We start from the raw sequence: 21,919 nt of genomic DNA, 5'->3' as shown, positions 1-21,919 counted from the left end.
TGACACCAGATTTGGGGAGCAATGCTCCTAAATGAAATAAATAAAGAGAAAAGGCAACAAGTGAAAGAGGCTAAAGCGATATTACTCTATAAAGGCAAAATTCTGCAATCAACCATATATGCAGCAACATGAGTAAACAAATGCCAAAGGATGCTAGCCCAGTTGGTTAGTCACTCCGGCGGCACCCCTCAAGTCCTGAGTTCGACTCCCCATGGGAGCGAATTTCAGGCTGAGGGTAAAAAAAATCCCCTCGCTGGCCCCGTGTGCCAAAGCACTGGTTGTGAGACGGCCCAGGTCGGCCTGAGGACCCTTACATGGCCCAGGCGCAGTTCCCAGGGGTTACGTCTCCCAGTGTCAGGGCGGGGCCAGGGTTCGGGGATTTTCTCGGTCGGAGAAGCCGAGGCTTCTTCTTAAGCTAATACCGGTGGGGCGGTCTTTCCCCACCCGGCCGAGTTTTTTTTTTAACATGAGTAAACAAATGATCATGTAACTTCTCCTGATAACAGCCATTACAGTTAACATAAGTAATTGCAAGGAGATCACAAGGGAGGATATTGTGAGAAGATTTTAGTTCATCCTGGAGTTATCAACTTCATATATATACACTGGATTTTGAACAGTTTGAACATAACTAACAAATTATATTGCATACAGAAAGTAACAAGAATATGTAATGATATAAAATGGAATTATCAGTGCAGTGTCCGTCGTCTTCTCAATAGAAAGTGTATCACCAAATAGAGATGACTAACAAGAACTTGCAACTCACCGTGATTGGTTCCTCCATGTCTAACATACTAATATTGTTCACCAGCATTTCTCCATATTCACCGATGCACCAAACAGCCACCCTAACTAAACTTTCCTAAACATACCAACATAGAAGAGGTCTATGCCAATTAGATACATAATCCAATAGTATATATTACAAAGAACACTAATTATTTCTCCATACCTGCTCACCACATGCTAGCAATGCTTTATATAATGACCTGACTGAATATCCTTGAAGTTCAGATGCATTACTCATTAGAACTACAAGGGCATGCCACACATCATCCTTCACGTAATTTCCAGCCTGTGGATAAAAGAGTTAAACAACAATATGGATTTCTAATTTACCCGTGCAACAGAAATTCATGCACATAAATTTATAGACTTAGAGATTTAATTGGGTGAAGTGAAATCATTTAGTAACAACAGTGCGTAAATATGATAAATTATTTGGCTACCAGCATTCTGGTTTGGTTGGTCTTGACTCTTGAGTCTTTTCACAGGTGGAGTTTTCGCATATGAAAGGTGTGAAAAACGTGGGGATTTGGTAACTACCTAACAGTGGATTGAGAACTTTCGCTAGAAAACATCAAGAGTATTTTACTGAGAACACCAGTAAGGCAGTAATCAGGAAAAGGAAATTGTATAGATGTAGAATTAATATCTAGCCAAAAAAAAGGAGAGCTCCAGAAAGCGCTAATAACTGCACTGCTTCACGTACCAGTGATAAAACTCTGAACATCTGGTCTAAGTACCATAGTTTGTCCTGGGAAAACCTAACAAAAATGCAACACTATTAATTTCCCATAAATCAACGGGAATAAAACAAGATATTCCACAAAATTTATCCAATACGAACACAAAACTTTAAACAACTCATCAAGGACAGCCATGGATCAAAAAGAATTAAATAACCAAAATGAGCTGTACGAGGAGAAGGTGTGTGTGTGGGGGGGGGGGGGGGGGGGTAGCAAAGGACTAGCAGCTCTGTCGGTACCCTGTAACAGGGATACCCACTCTTACTGCAGCAAGGCAGGACCCGCGCAGTTACCCGTAGCTGCGCGGGAAAGATGGAGTAGCCAGGCCCCACAGGCCAGGTTTTTCCCTCACCAGGCCAACGGCCCCGGACCGTTCCCCGCCTGAGGATGGGTCCGGTGACGCCACGTGTCTACACAAAAGGGAAGCTCCGTGCTGACCGCCGAGGCCTCGGACCCCCAGAGGGGTCCGGGACCTCCTGCGCCCGTCCGGACGCCCCTCACCGTATAGGGGTCCGGAGCCGCCGCGTGTCTCGGAGACGTGAGGTTGTGCGCGAGTCTTCCGCAGGAAGACTCGCCCACCTACCGCATTTAATGCGATGGACAAGGCGTGCTCTGCCGCCGCGGCACACAAGACAGCCTTTTGTCAGGCCCCGCTGCACGCCGCGTATTACCAAGGAGCACAGTGGAGCCGCCTGAGCCGCGCCCGCGCAGAGCCCGTCTGCCGCGTTAAATGGATACGACGGCTCGGCACTTTTCCATCATGCCACCTACGCCGCTCCCTACACAGCCGCTGAGCTACGTAACAGGCGATGCTACTAGCTGCGTCGGGCTCCGTCTCGACAAGACAGCGCCAAGACATGATGGACGGAGGGCTCCGGGAGCAGGCGAGCGAATCCAAGAGAGAGATCTCCTTCGCCTGCAACGCCATAATGTATGAACACCCCGTTATTTTATATCGCATCGTTGGACCCACCTGTCGGGGATCCAACAGCCGTGTACACGCCCCCTTGAGATATAAAAGGGAGGTGCCCGCTGTGCACAGGGAAATCTCCACAATCCAGACAGGCTGAAACTCTCGCACCTTCTCACTCTCGTGGGAAGGCAATACAACACACAGTGGACGTAGGGTATTACGCTCCGGCGGCCCGAACCACTCTAAATCTTGCTGTGTTCATCGAGTTCTTGAGGAAGATTGATCTAAGACTAGCTAACCCCCGAGTACACACCCTCTGGGCTAGGGCGGGTGCCTTCCGCCACCCGGCTGTGGTTTGCAGCACCACGACATTTGGCGCGCCAGGTAGGGGCACAGCTGGTCGCATTCCATCATCTTCTTCGTCCCCATGGTTCGCGTAGACGACGTGGAGATGACGGAGGGGGTGGCGTCCTCCACGCCACATGCCTCTCGCGTTCCTGCTCCAGGGGCAACTGTGCCTGTGGAGCAGGCACCGTTGGCGGTGGCGCGCGCCGCCCGCCGGCAAGAGTCAGGGCGCCCGTCAAGGGCCCCCTCACAGGCTGCGAGCGGCGGAGCGCTGGCAGCGGCTAGGGAGTTGCTTCGCAACCCCCCGGCTGAGGCAGCCTCGCCAGACGCCCTGAGGCAATGGCGGGACGACGTCGATCGTCTCCTCCATCTGGCTCAGGCCTCCCCCAGTTCTGCAAAGACTGGGCAACGACCTCCGCCTGGCAACGCGGTGGTACCTTACCACCAGCGTCAGGGCGGTGCATCGGCATCTGTGCGCTCCCCTACCGTGAGGGGTGCACGAACAGAAGACTTGCGGGCGGAGCTCAACCGCCGGCGCGCGGGGGAGGATGCCCGCATCGCTGTCGAGAGGGCGCGAGAGCGCCGCCTCAACTTTGAGGGACGCAACCTCAATGCTGATCTGGACGCGGCGGCACCCAGGCCTCCGGTGAACGCCCGGATTCAGTCGGGCGCACCGGTGGCCGGGGTGGGCTGTGCTGCGCTTGCGGAGCACCTCCGCGCCGTGGCGTGGCCACCCAAGTTCCGCCCCCACCTGCCGGAAAAGTACGACGGTACTACTAACCCGTCGGAATTCCTGCAGGTGTACGTTACCGCCATCACAGCGGCTGGTGGCAACGGCGCCGTCATGGCAAGCTACTTTCATGTAGCCTTGTCTGGGCCAGCCCGGACCTGGCTCATGAATCTCACACCCGGGACGATCCAATCCTGGGAAGAGCTCTGTGCGAGGTTCACAGCGAACTTCGCCAGCGCCTACCAGCAGCATGGTGTGGAGGCACACCTTCACGCCGTGAGGCAAAAACCCGGGGAAACGCTTCGGGCTTTCATCTCGCGCTTCACCAAGGTACGGGGTACCATTCCTCGTATCTCAGATGCATCTATTATCACTGCTTTCCGTCAGGGGGTGCGTGATGAGAAGATGCTCGAGAAGCTGGCGACGCACGAGGTGGAAAGCGTCACTACGCTTTTCTCCCTGGCAGACAAGTGTGCCAGGGCCGCTGAGGGCCGTGCATGGCACTCAGCCCCCCAAGATGGAGACACCAAAGCTGGTGGCTCCAGTGCTACCGCTCAGGGCGGTGGCAAGAAGAAGAAGAAGAACCGGGGTCGCGGGGAGCCGCATTCCGGCGGACCAGTCGTTGCAGCAGCAGCGCCAGCAGCGGCGCCGGCTGCGGCTGCAGCGGCTGGGGGCCAGAATACCCACGGCAAACGCCCTCGCCCGCAAGGTGGAAGCGGAGGTTCATGCCCAGTGCATCCCACCGCTCGCCACAGCGCCGCTGACTGCCGCGAGATCCAAAAGCTCGCGAAACGGGTCAGTGGGCGGCGTGAGCAGTCCTCTAAGGATGGCTCACCCCCTCCTCGCCAGCGGGCCGGCAAGGAGAAGGCCTCTGACAGTGGGGCCGCGGCCGGGGAGAAGGAGCTGGGGTACCAATCCCCCGCCCGAGAGCTAAAGGGTGTCTATCACAACGACGACTCCGATTCCGACAACGGCGACCGCCGCAAGAAGCTGTACGTAATGTATGGCGGGAGCTGGGAGCTTGTCTCCCGGCGGGACGTGAAGACCCTTCGCCGGGAGGTCCTTTCGGTGAAGCCGGGGGTCCCGAGGGCGGCGCCGCACCAGAGGTGGATGAACACCACCATCTCTTTCGGGCCATCCGACTGCCCGGAGAATATGGCCGGAGCTGGTGTGCTACCTTTAGTCACCGCTCCTGTCATATCCAACGTGAGGCTCTACCACGTGCTGATTGACGGTGGAGCTGGTCTCAACGTCATCAGTTATGCAGCATTTAAGCAGCTGCAGATCCCAGAGTCCAAGCTGACTCCCTCTCGCCCATTCTCCGGAGTGGGCCCACACCCGGTGTTCCCCCTGGGGAGCATCACATTGCCGGTCACGTTCGGGACCGAGGAGAACTTCCGCACAGAGAGCGTCATGTTCGATGTTGCGGAGGTGAACCTCCCGTTCAACGCCATCATTGGCCGACCGGCACTCTACCGCTTCATGGCCATTGCCCACTACGGGTATTTGGTCCTGAAGATGCCTTCCCCTGCCGGAGTCCTCACCGTGCAGGGTGACCGCACCGCTGCCGTCGCTGCAGTTGAGAGACTGCATACTCTGGCGGCAGAGGCTGCACGCTCCGAGGATCCGTCCACCTCGCAACCCAGGGCGCCTGCAAAGGCTCCCAAGGTCCAACCATCTGACCCGGACCAAGTTCTCGTGAAGTCGGTACAGATTGGAACAGACCCCACCAGGACCACCCGCATCGCGGGAAACCTGGAGGAGAAATAGGAAGACGCGCTCATCGCTTTCCTCCGGGCAAATGTCGACGTGTTCGCCTGGGAACCGTCACAGATGCCCGGGATCCCCAGGGAAGTGATCGAGCACAATCTGAGGATCTACCCTGACGCCACGCCGGTGCGCCAGAAGCCTCGGAAGCAGTCCGTGGAGCGGCAGAACTTCATCCGCGAAGAAGTCCACAAGCTCCTACACGCCGGCTTCATCGAGGAGGTCCACCATCCCGAGTGGTTGGCCAATCCGGTCGTCGTCCCAAAGGCCAACGGGAAGCTCCGGATGTGCATCGACTACACCAGCCTCAACAAGACATGTCCAAGAGACCCCTATCCTCTTCCGCGTATCGATCAGATCGTGGACTCCACCTCCGGGTGTGAACTTTTGTCTTTCCTAGATGCATACTCTGGTTTCCACCAGATTCAGATGTCTAGAGAGGATAGGAAGCATACTGCCTTTGTAACAGTAGATGGGCTTTATTGCTACATTGTCATGCCGTATGGTCTAAGGAATGCCTTACCCACGTTTGTACGAGCTATGAACAAAACCTTCGGTAATCTCGTTAGAAATATTGTTGAGGTTTATGTCGATGACATTGTGGTCAAGACTAAGGTAGGGTCAACACTAGTGGAGGACCTGTCCCTCGTCTTCGACCGTCTTCGCGCCACGCGCACCAAGCTGAACCCAGAGAAGTGCATCTTCGGCGTCTCAGCAGGGAAGCTGCTAGGTTTCCTGGTCTCACATCGAGGCATTGAGGCAAACCCAGCCAAGATCAAGGCGATCGAAGCAATGAGGCCTCCTGGCCGTATCAAGGACGTCCAGAAGCTTACTGGATCTCTCGCTACTCTTAGCCGCTTCATTTCGAGGCTGGCTGAGAGGGCCCTTCCCTTCTTCAAGCTGTTGAGGAGGTCCAGTCCATTTTCATGGACCGAAGAGGCTGAACAAGCCTTCCAGGAGCTGAAGCAGCGCCTCACCTCGCTGTCAGTACTGGTGGCTCCAGAACCCGGTGAGCCGTTGTTTCTGTATCTTGCTGCATCTGCGGAGGCGGTCAGCATGGTGCTGGTCGCCGAAAGGATGGAGCAAACTCCCCAGGGGAGCACCAAGGACTCCTTGGCCAAGGGTGGTGAGCCGGACCCCGGACACGGGGGCCCGTCAGCCTCACCCCAGCTTGAAGGTCCGGGCCCTGCACAGGCAGGTCCGGAGGAGCCTCATCCCAGTGGGAACCCAGAACCACTGGGGGCCCAAGGGACAGATGTGATGGACACGGGCGAGCCGGACCCAGGAACTAGAGTCCGGACCGTCCAAAAGCCAGTCTACTACGTCAGTGAAGTCCTCCACGAGGCAGAGGCCAGGTATCTTGAGACGCATAAGCTTATCTATGCAATACTTATTGCGTCCAGGAAACTGCGCCACTACTTTCAAGCACACCGAGTTGTTGTAGTGACCTCTTACCCATTAAAAGCGATCCTACACAACTCCAACGCCACAGGCAATATCGCCAAGTGGGCAGCAGAGCTGGCAGAATTCCAACTGGACTTCCAGCCACGCCACGCGGTCAAGAGCCAGATCCTGGCTGATTTCATAGCGGAGTGGACTCCTTCCCCAAGCAACCCTGGGGGTCCGGTCATAAATGCTGGACCCCGGAGCCGGAAATCAGGACACCAGTCTTCACCGAGCCTCACTGGACACTCTTCTTTGATGGGTCCGCCCGCGATAAGTGGTCCGGGGCTGGTGTAGTCCTCATCGACCCAAACGGAGATCAGCTGAAGTACATGGTGCACCTTGAGTTCAAGGCCACTAACAACATGGCGGAATACGAGGCTCTGATCTTCGGCCTGACGCAAGCCCTCTCATTGGGGGTCCGGCAGCTTCTGGTGAAGGGGGACTCCCAGCTGATCATCACGCAGGTCCGAGGGGATTGCAACTGCAACAATCCCCAGCTCGCGGCATACCTCATTCACGTGAGGAAGCTCGAGAAGGACTTCGACGCCTTGGAACTGCAACACGTTCCCCGCGAGCACAACTCAGCAGCAGATGATCTCTCTGCGAGAGCATCTACCTGGGCATCTGTGCCCGAGGGTGTCTTTGAAAGACGGCTGCTGAAACCTACCGCCCAGCCTGCCGAGCCGGGTGAGGGGGATCAAGCTGGCACCTCGAAGCTAGCGGTCCCGGCAGCATTCCACCTATGGTGCCCAACCGGGGCTGTGTGTTCTGATGAGGAACCTGGTGTCCTCACGGAGCCACTCCTACCTGCTTTGGGAGCTCCCGATGCATGGATCTCCGAGATCCGGGGCTACCTGAAGGATAACATCCTCCCTGATGACGATGTGTCCGCTGAGCGCATAGTCCGATTGGCTAAACGCTACGCGGTGGTAGAAGGGGATCTCTACCGCCGTGGCGCCAACGGAATCCTCATGCGATGCATTTCCCAGGGAGAGGGCCGCGAACTGCTCGCGGAGATCCATGGAGGCGAGTGCGGAAGTCATTCCTCCTCTCGCACGCTTGTTGGCAAGGCCTTTCGGCATGGCTTCTACTGGCCAACAGCACTCCAGGATGCGGCTGAGCTGGTAAGGTCCTGCAAAGCATGCCAGTTCCATGCAAAGCAAATACACACCCCAGCTCAAGCCCTGCAGATGATTCCACCCTCATGGTCATTCGCTGTGTGGGGTGTGGATATCCTGGGGCCTTTCCCCCGGGCTGTCGGCGGGTACCGGTTCCTCTATGTCGCCATCGACAAGTTCACCAAGTGGCCGGAAGTTACTCCTGTGGTGAATATTACTAAGAAATCTGCAGTCGCATTCCTCAGGTCCATTGTGTGCAGATTTGGCGTCCCAAACCGCATCATCGCGGACAACGGGACCCAATTCAAAAGCAGACTCTTCCAAGAGTACTGTGAGGACATCGGCATCCAGCTATGCTTTGCGTCCGTGGCACATCCCCGCAGCAATGGACAGGTTGAGAGAGCGAATGCAGAGATCCTCAGGGGACTCAAGACCCGCACCTACAACTGCTTGAAAAAGCATGGAGCCAAATGGGTTGACGAGCTTCCGAGTGTACTATGGGGCAACCGGACCACACCCAGCCGAGCTACCGGGGAGACTCCGTTCTTCCTGGTCTACGGGGCCGAAGCATGCCTTCCCCCAGAAATTCACCTGGGCTCCCCACGGGTCCAGGCCTTTGACGAGTCCATGCAGGAGCAGCTGCGGTGCGATGACATGGACTTCGTTGACGAGCGAAGGTGGCGAGCAGCAATCCGAAATGCACGTTACAACCAGGCGCTCCGGCGCTATCATCAACGGTTCGTGCACAGTAGGGAGCTCCGGGCTGGCGACCTCGTCCTCAGGCGGATCCTGAACCGAGCGGGGCTCCACAAACTCTCACCCAGCTGGGAGGGGCCTTTCAAGGTTACGGAGGTATGCCGGCCCGGATGCGTTCGCCTCGCCACAGAAGACGGAGTGCCGCTGCCCAACCCGTGGAATATAGAGCATCTGCGTAAGTTTTACACCTAGGCAGAGCAGGGAAATAACTTTTCCTTTGTAATAAGATAGAGTCAGCGTGCGGCCCAGAGCGATCGAGGGCCACCCTCGTAAACCCGACCTCTGGCATCCATCGCACCGTCGGCTAACGCGCGGCTCAGAGCGGTAGAGGTCCGACCTCGTAAACCCGGCCTCTGACATCCATCGTGCAAGCCATGTACATCGAGATTGCAAAGGAAAGAATTTCTCCTAGTTCTATCTTTGTGTCAAAGCTAAATTACGCTTTTCGATTCTCGGAATTTTCGCCTTTTTCTAACCCCCGCGGGACCTCCACTCTTGTTGCTGCAACTAAGATCCGCATTGAGCTGCTGGACTACCGTACAGGTCCGGACCCTCTTGCTGCTGGAGAGGGGTCCGGACCCCTAGAGACCTACTCTGGGGAGCGGGTACTTGTTTCCTGGGGCGGTTCGGAGCCCAGTGTAGCCGCTTAGCTGGTTCCGTACCCAAAAGCCTGCACTCTCCACCACCCTGTAACGAGTGCTCTAGTACCTGGAGCCGGGTAATTAGGGGCCCGGACCTCCTCCCAACTCAAGAGCTGGCTTCCTAAGTCCAACGCGGCATGTCCAGCACTATATCTCAAAGGATCGAGCACAGCAAAGTGACCTCACCCACTGCTGCGAAGGGTCTGGGACGGTGAAGCCAGGTCCGGAAAGATCGTGCTGTTTCCTGGAATGGTCCGGAGCCCTGCGTAGCGCTTTAGCCTGGTTCCGACCCTAAGCCTACGCACTCCACCACTCTGTAACAAGCACTGACCAACCTGGACCTGCGCGTCTTGAGCCCCGGACCCTGTACCAGCCTGGCACTGGTCAGGGATGAGTCCCGCGGGCCTGCTACTAAGCTGTGAATTTGAAGTGGTACACAGGTTAAGCCGCCTCTAGGGTGGTAGCCAGCCTCAAACCATTGAGCCTACCTACCAGGGGGTCCTGGCATCCGCTTCAAAGCCTTCATGCAGACCAAGGTCCGGTTTCAATGGTAGACAGACTCAAAACAACTGAGTCTATCTCCCAGGGGGCCCGAGCATCCACCTTGTCCCAGACAGCATGAATGGATTCTGCATGCGCCAAACAGCTAAGTTGCAGTATCATTGCTACCATATAAGCAAATTTGATTCTTCTCTCTGTAGTTTTGTATGCTACGCAGGGAACAAGACGCTTGCTCGTCTTACAAACTATGTGACACCCATGCCAAGGAGGTCCGAAGTATCTTCTACGGCTCACGTGGCAGACAGGTCCAAACAACTGAACCTATCCGCCAGGGGGCCAGGGCGCCAGGGTGCCGCATACCGCAAATCAACAACCGACAAACAGCTAAGTTGAAGTTTCTTCTATTTCAAAAACTTTCAACTGATACAATGTTTGTTACATAATGCAAAGGAAAAAAGATACAATCCCCAGCCTAAGGGTCCGCAGGCTCTCGCTTGAAGTAGGCGGCGACGAAGTCAACGACCTCCCGCACGCTGTCCCGAGCGGCAGCCTCCGTCTCTGCTACAGGGCCATCGACCACGGGCGCCAGCGAGATGGCCGGGTCGTGGCTCCGGAGGCAGGTCAGGATGTGCTCTGCCACCATCCGGATCAGCTCGCGGCCCTCGGTTTCGAGCTGTCCAGTAAGGACCGGCCCCAGGCGCTGGAGCCTATCCGAAGCAGAGCTCAACACTGGGAGGGCGTCAGCTATCGAAGCTGGCGGCTCCGCCACCTGGATCGGGCTCATTCCAAATGGCACCAGTGCGAGGCTCGCTTCGGCCGCCCAGTCAGCGATCCGCTGGGCTCCAGCGCGCTGGTCTTCCTGCTGCTTCTGGACCGCCTCCCGGACAGCCTCCTGCACCCGGGTGGGGGGCGTCTATATGTCGCTTTATGCGACTTCACGTGATCGTGTCGCAGAAGCCTGGGTGCGCGCCGCGCGCCACGCACGCGGAAGCGAAAGCTGGGGCTCGGCCCATTAAGCAGTTATAACAAGTATACAGTTGATTGATCTTAATCAACAATCGGCAGATTGGGGGAAGATCAGGGAGGACCGAAGAAGCAAGGAAAAACAAACATTAGGACCGAAGGACCTAATCAAGAACTTTTCAAGTTAATTCGGAGACATTTCAGACTGTTTCGAAAAATATTTGTGTACAAGAAAAGTTTGAAGTTAAATATTGTTAAAGAATTTGGAAACGTTCTGAATATTTGAATCTTTTCAGATTGTTTCGAAACATTTCAGATTTGTACTGGAACATTAGAACATTTCGAAAAGTTCTGATTAAATGTTGTTAAACACTTTAAAATGTTTGGGAACATTCCAGATTGTTCCAAAACATTTCAGATATGTTTGAAAATATTTCAAAATTGCACCAGAACATTAGAACATTTCAAAAAATTCTAAATAAATGTTGAAATGATTAAAACAATTCAGGTTTGTTCCGAAATATTTTAGAGTGTTCCAAAACATTTAAATTAGTTTGGAAACCTCTCAGAGTGTGCTAGAAATAATGTTTACATGAAAAGTTTCCAATAAAGGCTGTTAAACACTTCATAATGTTTTGAATGATTAAGTATTTTACATTTGCTTGGAAACATTTCAGATTTGTTCCGAAACATTTCAGATATTTTTTGTAAAACATTTCATATATTATACTAGAACATTAGAAAATTTTGAAAGATTAAGAACAATTCATAATATTCTAAGTGATCAAAAACAATCCAGGAATGTTCGGAACATTTTAGAGTGTTTCGAAACATTTAAATTAGTTTGGGAACACCTCAGAGTGTTTGCATGAAAAAATACCCAAATAAATAGTGTTAAACACTTTATAATGTTTTGGACGATTAAAAATATTTCAGGTTTGTTTGGAAACATTTCATTATGTTTCAAAAAATTTCAGATATGTCTGTAAAATATTCCAGATATGTTTGGAAAAACATTTCAGAATTGTACTGGAACATTAGAACAGTTGAAAAGTTCTGAAACATTCAGGACTTTGTTTTGGAACATTTCAGAGTGTTCCGGAACATTTTTGATTTGTTTGGGAACATCTCAGATTGTGCTAAAAATATTTCTGGACTTTGTTTGGGAACATTTTAGATTGTTCCGAAACATTTCATATATGTTTGTAAAACTTTTCAGAATTGTACCGGAACATTAGAACATTTGAAAAAGTTCTGAATAAATGTTGTTAAACACTTTAAAATGTTCCATAATTCTAAATGTTGTTAAACTCTTCAAAACGCTAAATGGATTGTACAATAGAATCAGGGGAAGCCTTCTGCGATGCAACGGCGCGCAAAAAACACGCGCAATGAATAAACGCCCCATACCTAATGCATGAAGGCAAAAGTTAAGACAAATTAAAGTAGTAAAATTAGGATTAGAAGAAAGAAACGAGAATCATACGTGTCATTGGTCCATCCTAATCAATTAACAAAATTAAAATGATGGTGAAATGAGAACTGCAAATTCCATATCATCCCTAGGTAGAAAATCGAGAACTGAGGAGCTAGCGAATTGATACGAGAACATGTGTTTAATTAATACGGACCGATCTAATGGAAAGTGAAATAGTACTAGATGAGTCCGGATATAGAAAAAAAAGATGAGGCCACCGTCCAGCATAGTACGGAACAGCCGAACACAGCGGAACTTCCTCCTGCGCTTCTGGGCTTGTGCGACGTGATGGCTGGCAGCCACGCGCGCGATAAATAGAATTGCCGCCCGGGTGTCCAATGCCGCCTTGGCCGCCTCCACTTCGCGGGACCTCTCCTCGAGCTCGCGGGATCTCTCCTCGAGCTCGCGGGACCGCTCCTCCAGCTTGGCCTCCTTCTGCTCCGCATATACCTTCCGCTTCTTGAGCGACTCTCGCTGGCGCCCAAGCTCTTTCTCTATGCCGGTGGCGTGAGCCTCCCGCTTGGCGAGAGATTTCCGGTCCTCCTCCAAATCCGCCTCGTCGGCAGCCAGCTGGCAGGCTCTTTCCTGCAGTTGTTCACGCCATCCCTGCAGAGTCGTAGAGAAGACGTCGAGCTCCTGCCTCCGGACCTCGAGGTCCTCGCTGCGAGTCTCCAGCTCTAACTGCTGGGCTGCGAGGTGGGCCTCGAGGTCGGACCGTTGAGCAGCGAAGCCAACAACCTCCAAGGTGAAGTCCTGCTCCCGCTGCGCCAAGGATTTCTCTCGGTTTGACACTGCGAGCTCTCGGTCAAACACCTTCTTAAGGTTGACTCGGTAGGCCTCTTGGTCCACCTTGAGCTTTGACCGAGTTTCCGCGGCGTGGGAGGCTTCAGCCTTCGTGAGCGCCTCCAGGCGGGTGTGCCAGTCGGAGAGGCGCTGACGCTCGCTCTCCAGCGCAGACCACTCCCGCCGGAAGGCCGCCTCGGCAGAGGAGGTTGCCTCCTCGATCGACCGCCGAACTCGCAACAGCACCTGACGAAGCGGAGTCGCATCCTCCTCCGGGGATTGGAGCTGCAGGAGCCGCCTGCCAAACACCACCTCCAACTCTTCCTCCGCAACAAGACCGGAGCTGGAGGTAGGGGCTTCCGCTGCGGCACTTGTCTCCGGCGCCTCCGCCGCCGCCGAGTCGGGAGCGGCCGAGCCCAGCTCCGGCGCCCCCGCTGCTGCCGAGTCGGGAGCGGCCGAGCTCAGCTCCGGCGCCCCCGCTGCTGCCGAGTCGGGAGCGGCCGAGCTCAGCTTCGGCGCCCCCGATGCCGCCGAGTCGGGAGCGGCCGAGCCCAGCTCCGGCGCCTCCGCCGCCGCCGAGTCGAGCGCGGCCGGACCCAGCTCCGGCGCCCCCGCTGCTGCCGAGTCGGGCGCGGCTGGGCCCAGCTCCGGTGCCCCCGCTGCCGCCGAGTCGGGCGCGGCCGAGCCTAACTCCGGCACTCCCGCTGCCGCCGTAGCGGACGCGGCCGCATCGGGTGCCCCCTCCACCGATGCGTCAGGAGCGGCTGCGCCCTGCACCGGCACCTCCACCACCGTGTCGGGTGCGGCTGCACCCAGCACCGGCGCCGCCGCCGCCGCTGCACTGAGCACTGCAGAGTCTGGAAATGGCATGACAGTCAGCATCGCATCATGTGCCACGGAGTAAGCAGCAGGACGCCGTACCTGAGGGTCCCGCACCTGCTGCCACCGTCGCTGTCGATGCCGAGGTCGCCGCCGCCCGAGCACCTGCTGATGTGCCAACGGTGGTAGAAGAACCGCTGGGGCGGGAACCCCTGGTAGCAAAGCAGAAAAGCCATTAACAAAAACAGACAAACAGAACACCGGCGCAGGCAAGGAGAGCAGGATGACACTAACCCGGCAGTACCGGGTACCCAGCGTCCCCGGAGCCCGGGCCTCTTCTCTTGTGGCTGCTGCTGTTGCTGTTGCTGTTGTTGCCCGTGCAGCTGCGATGCAGGCGCAACCCGGGCCTGCACCCGTTGCTGCTGTTCCTGCGGCTGCGGCATGGGCGCAACCCGGGGTCGCACCTGTTGTTGCTGCTGCCGTCCGCGTGCCTGCTGCCGCTGCTCTTGCGGCTGCTCCTGCTGCTGCTGCTCTTGCTGCCGGCGCGATGAGTTCCTCGGCGGCGATGGTGGTGGTCCAGTTGCGCCAGAGGACCCGTGGGGGCCGGCAGCCCGGGAGCTACCTTGGCCTGCGCCCTCAGAAGACCTCTGGCGCTTCGCGGCGGGCTCCGAGACCAGGGTCCCGTCGCCCCGGAGTAGCCTCCGCCGGCCTGCGTCCCCCGACGACGCACCGGAGCTGCTCTGAGCCCGGCTAGAACCGGCCGCGGCCGCGCTGCTAGCCGCGGCCTGTTTCCCCTTCGTAGTGACGCCGGACCCCGCAGCGCCCAGCGTAGCCTGATCCCCGGACGTGCCAGGGATCCGGAGCCCGCGGTTCGCGTCGCCCCCGGTCTGGCGTGGGGCCAGTCCCCCGTCGTCCAGAGTCGGCAGGGTTGCCAGCACCGCCACCCTCGCGGAGTCCTCGCAGAGGGGGACTATGCCCTGCGGAAGGATCAGGTTCTCCGGGATGAAGGTGTCTCCCGTCACGTTCCGCACCAGGACCTCCAAGGCCTCCTGGGTCAGGTCGCTTCCCTCCCCGCGGTGGGTCCTGCTGCAATCGTTGAGGCCGGTGAAGCTCCACGCCGGTCGTGGCCGCTGCTTCAGGGGGGCGATCCGCCGCTTCACGAAGTCGCCGAGCACGTGCCATGAGGTGAGGCCGCTCTCCGCCAGCGACCTGATCTTGTCCAGCACGGAGTCGAACTCCGGCTGCAGCGACGGCTTGGCCCTCCAGGATGCTTTGTCGGAGGCGGGCCCCGCGATCGGCAGGGCAAGGCGCTCGTTGGCTTCGGTGGTGGCGATCACCCAATCCCTGCGCCACTCCTCCCACCTTCCGCCAGCAAGGCCGGGAATGTAAGGAGTCGGCAGGTCGCTCCTTATCTGGAAGTAGTACCCTCCCACTTCGTCCCTGCTCCTTCCGGACCTCACCAGAATGAAGAAGTAGCGGAAGAGGATGACGCAGGGCCGAACTCCTACGAACATCTCGCATAGGTGCACGAAGATGGATGTCAGGAGGAGGGAGTGCGGCGTCAGATGCTGAAGTTGGAGGCCGAAGTCTTCCAGCAGCAGCAGCAAGAATGAAGAAATCGGCAGTCCCACGCCGGCGGAGACATGCGAGGTGAATAGCACGAACTCCCCGGCGCGGAGGTTGCCAAGGGGAACCGAGCCTGCTCGCACCCCCCAGCCGGTCTCCTGAGCACTCCACCCAAGCAGGCGGCGCACTGTGTTCAGCTCTCCCTCGGTCTGGAAGCGACGGGGATGAACAAGGGATGTCATCTCTTGGTGGGTGAGGAAGGAGCCTGTGTAAGGGGGAGAGAAGGGCGAGGAAAGCTCGGAGGCAAAGGGGCGCAAAGGCTGGAGGAAGAAGACGAATGCGGGAAAGCAACCGTGGAATGCGGTATGCCCCGTTATAAAGCCTGACTCAACCGGCGCGCCCCGGAACCGTCGCCGGAACTCAAGCGACGCCCGCACCCGGAGTTGGCCACCCAGTCCATGACGTGGGGGCCCAGGCCCACATGTCAGGGAGGGTGGGTAATCAACGAGGGTGAAAAAAGGCGGGATCCGAACCGTCGCCTGCGCGCGTGAAGCAAGGCGAAAGCCGAGCTGACGTGCGCGCATTAATCGCAGGCGTGGCCGAGCTTTTCGGGAGCTGCGCCGGTGGTAAATGACCCGTTTACTCCGGCCGCAGCAATGCCGAACGTCGCGCGTGTGACTAGGTGAACCATTGATCGTGGGGCCCATAGTCAGTAATCCGTTGCGACGTGATGAAGCAGCAACCAACCCGATGGGCGATCAAAGCCGGTCAAGACCCCTGCGGAAAGGAGCTTCAAGCTATACAGAGCCAAATCGCTGAAGTGGCCCCACCTGTGGGTTCGTACCTCTCCCAAGGTGGGCCCGGGGGCCACTGTCGGTACCCTGTAACAGGGATACCCACTCTTACTGCAGCAAGGCAGGACCCGCGCAGTTACCCGTAGCTGCGCGGGAAAGATGGAGTAGCCAGGCCCCACAGGCCAGGTTTTTCCCTCACCAGGCCAACGGCCCCGGACCGTTCCCCGCCTGAGGATGGGTCCGGTGACGCCACGTGTCTACACAAAAGGGAAGCTCCGTGCTGACCGCCGAGGCCTCGGACCCCCAGAGGGGTCCGGGACCTCCTGCGCCCGTCCGGACGCCCCTCACCGTGTAGGGGTCCGGAGCCGCCGCGTGTCCCGGAGACGTGAGGTTGTGCGCGAGTCTTCCGCAGGAAGACTCGCCCACCTACCGCATTTAATGCGATGGACAAGGCGTGCTCTGCCGCCGCGGCACACAAGACAGCCTTTTGTCAGGCCCCGCTGCACGCCGCGTATTACCAAGGAGCACAGTGGAGCCGCCTGAGCCGCGCCCGCGCAGAGCCCGTCGGCCGCGTTAAATGGATACGACGGCTCGGCACTTTTCCATCATGCCACCTACGCCGCTCCCTACACAGCCGCTCAGCTACGTAACAGGCGATGCTACTAGCTGCGTCGGGCTCCGTCTCGACAAGACAGCGCCAAGACATGATGGACGGAGGGCTCCGGGAGCAGGCGAGCGAATCCAAGAGAGAGATCTCCTTCGCCTGCAACGCCATAATGTATGAACACCCCGTTATTTTATATCGCATCGTTGGACCCACCTGTCGGGGATCCAACAGCCGTGTACGCGCCCCCTTGAGATATAAAAGGGAGGTGCCCGCTGTGCACAAGGAAATCTCCACAATCCAGACAGGCTGAAACTCTCGCACCTTCTCACTCTCGTGGGAAGGCAATACAACACACAGTGGACGTAGGGTATTACGCTCCGGCGGCCCGAACCACTCTAAATCTTGCTGTGTTCATCGAGTTCTTGAGGAAGATTGATCTAAGACTAGCTAACCCCCGAGTACACACCCTCTGGGCTAGGGCGGGTGCCTTCCGCCACCCGGCTGTGGTTTGCAGCACCACGACAAGCTCCATATAAATAAAAGGAATGAAAGCTTGCAGCAAAAGACAACAATGTGCTGCAGCTTATGTGGCAAGGATCAAACACATTGATAATATAGCCTTCCATCTAGCATGTTGTGAAAGGATGTGTACTGAAATTATGTATGATCCATATATTTTAATAGGTGATAACATCCAGAAAATTATAACGATATTATGCTGTAAGAACCATGTTTAAAGACTTTAGGCAGGCTCAAAAGAGGGCATCTGGTAATGATATTATTCAAATGAGAACAAACCAATTCTTCACGCATTAATGAATGATGTTCCCTTATTCCATTCACTCTCTGTCTATGAGACAACAAAGAAACTGTACCGGAGGAGAATGCAACATGCATTGCAGAACCAAATAACATTATTGCCTGTCAATTATCAATTATATTTCAATATATATCTAACATCAGTGGATATATGGTAACCATTGGAGCAATAAGGAATATGCAGATCAGGTTTTTTTATCTTCCAATTGCACCTAGGAAACACAACTGCATGAACCATAAACATTTTACAACAAGGAGAAACGATAGATCCAGAAATAACAACTTACTTTTCAACTATCGAGCATATCTTTGCAGTGAGGTCTTCCTTGAAATCTTGATCACTAACTTCAAGGTAATCAACAAGCTCCTTAGTCAAAGGCTTTACATTTGTATCATTGACAAGTAGGTAAACAAGTTCCAGGGCCCTTTTGCGAATGGAGACATCTGCATCCTGACAGTTCATATGCAATTGAAAACATTTAAGTACAAAAGCAGACTGGGAAGCCTGTAGGAAGTGACAGGTCAATAGCACAAATCCAAAACAAGACAGATAAATCGATAGTGTGTTGAGTGTTGGTGTGTATTGAGCCCATGTGTATAGAGGCTCATGTATAGGTATTATATATACCCACCCTTCTAGGGTTGGATATATACATCTATTATTCTCTCCATCATGGTATCATTAGCCTAGATTTTTTTTCCTCTCCTCCTCCCTACCCAGCCGCCGCCGCCGGCAGCCATGGCCGGCCGCCGGCGCCGCCCCTCCCGGCGCCGTCCCTCGTCTCCCCTTCCTCCTTCCCTCCCCTTCCTTCCTCGCTTGCTCCCGGTTTCTCCTCCTTCCCAGCCGCCAGCGCCGGATCCTCTCTGATCCAGGCCGCCGCCGCTGGCCCGTGGCGCGTCCCGGCCGCTGCACGCCCTTGGCTCGGCCCCCTGCTGCCCGACGCCGCCGCCGCCGGCCCGTGGCGCGTCCCGGCCGCTGCACGCCCTTGGCTCGGCCCCCTGCTGCCTGACACCGCCGCCGTCGCAGTTGTTGGCGCGGGCGCGGGGGCTGCGGGGGCCCAGCAGCGCGCCGCCGCCGTCGATTCGGCCGCCCTGCGGGCCGCGGCGCAGCTGCTACAGGGCGCGGGCGTCGATCCGAGGCCGCGGCGCAGCTGCTAGGCGCTGATCCCGCCGCCGCTGCTGCGGCCCACCGCGCCGATGTCGCGGCGGGCAAGAAGCCCGCTGCCGACGCCGCACCTGATGCCGCGTGGTCTGGCCTCGGGATGTCTCCCGCGGATGCGCCACTCGCCGCCACCGCTCTCCGTGGGTAGCAGGCCGACGTCGCTCTCGCCGCAGCCCTCCTCGCCGCCAAGTCGGAGGCTTCGGCGGCCCAGGAGCGGGTCCGCGTGGCTGCCCTCGCCTGGGAGCGCGAGCGCGCCGCGGCCGACGCCTCCGCTCTCCGGGTCGCCGAGGCGGAGCACTTCCTCCGCGTCTCCTCCGGCCAGCTACCCGTCGACCCCGAGCCCGGCGCTTCTTCCTCCCGCCAGGCCCCGCCCGCTGGATCTGGAGCCCGACACAACCCGACCGACCCCATGGTCGCCCAGCTCCACCTCCAGGCCGCCGGCGTCCAGAACATCAGGGCCCTGGTCACCGTCCTCCTCGACCAGACGTCCAACTCCTACAGACACTGGCGGGACCAGTTCTGCTCGCCCTCCGCCGCTACGCCCTCGACGACCACGTCCTCCTCGACATGCCGATCGAGGCGCGAGACATGGTGTGGCTGCGCCGCGACAGCGTCGCCATGTGCTGGATCTTCGGGACCATCTCCCTGGATCTTCAGTACCTCGTCAGGACCCACGGCGGCACCGCGCGGCAGGCCTGGGTGGCGCTCGAGGGGCAGTTCCTCGGCAACGCCGAGTACCGCGCCCTCCAGCTCGATGCCACCTTCCGTACCTTCCAGCAAGGGGACCTCTCCGTTGGTGAGTTCTGCCGGAGGATGAAGGGCATGGCCGATGCTCTTCACGACCTCGGGTGTCCCGTCTCCGATCGGGTGTTGGTGCTCAATGTCCTGCGGGGCCTGAGCAGCACCTACGACCACCTAAAGAGCTGGATTGCCAGCCAGAGGCCCTTCCCCTCCTTCCTGCAGGTCCGGGACGACCTCGCCCTCGAGGAGATCACCAGGGGTCTCGCGCCCGAATCGTCCTCGCCCACCCCCACCGCGCTCGTCGCTGCTCCTCCGGCCTCCTCCGCCGCTCCTTGGTGCTGCTCCAACCGGGCAGACAGGAGGTGGGTGGGGGGGCGTGGACGTCGTCGGCGGGGGGGACGGGGTGGTGGTGGTGCTGGTGGCCCTGCTCCTGGGATTACCAGTACCAGTGGGGGCCGTCGAGGCGCGCCGGCTCCGGCTCCGGCTCCCGCTCCTGCCCCTGGAGATACGCCCTAGCCATCCTTCAGCAACACATGGTCAGGGCGCATCTCGATGTGGCCGTTCCAGGGTCCAGGAGGGGGGCCTCGTCCTCACCTCCAGCCGGCGGCCATGTTCACTGGCGCTGCTCCACTCTTCGCGCCGTCCTGGACCCCACCCGCTCAGCCCAGCCAGCAGCCGACCTGGCCTGGGGGGTGGGACCAGGCCGCTCTATCGCAGTCCTTCAGCACCATGGGACTGACACCGCCGGTCAGCACCGAGTGGATCGCCGACTCGGGTGCCTCGTTCCACACCACTCCTGATGCAGGTATCCTCTCTTCTGCCCGACCCCCACACCCCTTTTGTCCTTCTATCATGGTTGGTGATGGGTCTTGTCTTCCTGTCACCGCCGTGGGTTCTGCTCCTTGTCTTCCTAATGTTCTTGTTGCTCCTCAAATGGTTCACAACCTTCTTTCTATTCGCCAGTTTACTGCTGACAACTCCTGTTCTATCGAATTTGACTCATCTGGTCTTACTGTGAAGGATTCAGCTTCCCGGCGTCCGCTCCTCCGATGTGACAGCCCGGGGCCCCTTTACACTCTTCGGCTTCCTGCTTCCGCTGCCTCGCCTTCGGCTTCTCCGTCTACTGCTTTTGCCATGACACCTTCCACCACCTGGCACCGCCGGCTGGGTCACCCCGGCCGCGACGTTTTAGCTCAGCTCAGCCGTAGTACCGATGTTTCATGTATTAGGGTTCCTGCTGAGCACCTCTGTCATGCGTGCCAGTTAGGTCGTCATGTTAGACTTCCGTTTTCTTCTTCGCATGCTGGGCATGCTTTTGATCTGATTCACTGTGACCTGTGGACATCTCCTGTACTCAGCATGTCTGGCTATAAATATTATCTGGTCATTGTTGATGATTTTTCTCATTACTCTTGGACTTTCCCTTTGCGCGCCAAGTCTGAGACCTTCCCCACCCTCTACTTCTTTGCCTGGGTGTCCACTCAGTTCGGCCTCACCGTTAAGACCATCCAGTGTGACAACGGGCGGGTGTTCGATAACTCCACCTCCCGGTCCTTCTTCCTGTCTCGGGGTGTTCAGCTGCGTATGTCTTGTCCGTATACCTCTCCTCAGAACGACAAGGCTGAGCGGATGATTCGCACGATGAACGACGTCGTGCGCACCCTTCTGATCCAGGCTTCTCTGCCCCCGCGCTTCTGGGCCGAGAGCCTCCACACCGCCACCTACATGCTCAACCGCCTTACGTCCACTGCTTCTCTTGCTCCCACTCCACACCACGCTCTCTTCGGTACCCCTCCTCGCTACGACCACCTTCGGGTCTTCGGGTGTGCGTGTTACCCTAACACCTCCGCCACCGCTTCTCACAAGCTGGCGCCCCGCTCGACTCGTTGTGTCTCCCACTGCGCCACGCACGGCCCCGGTGCCTTCCCCTGCACTTGCGCGGTACGCTCAGCCGGTGCAGGTGTACCATCGTCGCTCGGCGCCGACCCCGACGCCGCAGCGATACGCTGAGCCGGTGCAGGTGTACCGGCGCCGCCTCCTGCTCCGGAGGCTCCTGCGACGCCGACACCGGAGCCGTGGTCGTCGCCGCCGCCGCCTCCTCCGGCTCCCTCTCAAGCCGAGCCGGAGGTGTACCACCCGCCAGTCATCCATCGGGATCCTCGACATATCCATCCCATGGTGACTCGGCTGATGGCGTCTCAGGCCGCGACTCTCTCCGCCACCAAGGGAGAGCCGCGGGTCTCCCCGGTACCCTCCTCTGTCCGCGACGCCTTGGCGGATCCTCACTGGCGTCGCGCGATGGAAGAGGAGTACGCGACTCTTCTAGCCAACCAGACGTGGGACCTCGTGCCGCGTCCGTCTGGTTGCAATGTGGTGACTGGCAAGTGGATCTGGACGCATAAGCGTCGGGCTGATGGCACACTGGAGCGATACAAGGCT

The 21,919-nt window shown here is 57.3% G+C and overlaps 1 protein-coding gene across 3 annotated transcripts in view; it reads right to left on the bottom strand.

Moving 5' to 3' along the window:
* LOC120702729 (AP-1 complex subunit gamma-2-like) overlaps positions 1-21,919 on the bottom strand; it is a 31,080-nt gene that overhangs the window by 3,450 nt on the left and 5,711 nt on the right. For all 3 annotated transcript variants that reach the window (XM_039986654.1, XM_039986653.1, XM_039986655.1), the window contains exons 8-11: positions 17,865-18,028; positions 1,496-1,550; positions 956-1,078; positions 770-865 (exon numbers count right to left, since the gene is read on the bottom strand). In XM_039986654.1, the coding sequence (XP_039842588.1) occupies positions 770-865; positions 956-1,078; positions 1,496-1,550; positions 17,865-18,028 (438 nt within the window). The remainder of the gene's footprint in view (positions 1-769; positions 866-955; positions 1,079-1,495; positions 1,551-17,864; positions 18,029-21,919) is intronic.

This window comes from Panicum virgatum, chromosome 4K, assembly GCF_016808335.1.
Source record: "Panicum virgatum strain AP13 chromosome 4K, P.virgatum_v5, whole genome shotgun sequence".
Taxonomy (NCBI): Eukaryota; Viridiplantae; Streptophyta; class Magnoliopsida; order Poales; family Poaceae; genus Panicum; species Panicum virgatum.
This window is presented reverse-complemented; position numbering and strand designations above follow the sequence as displayed.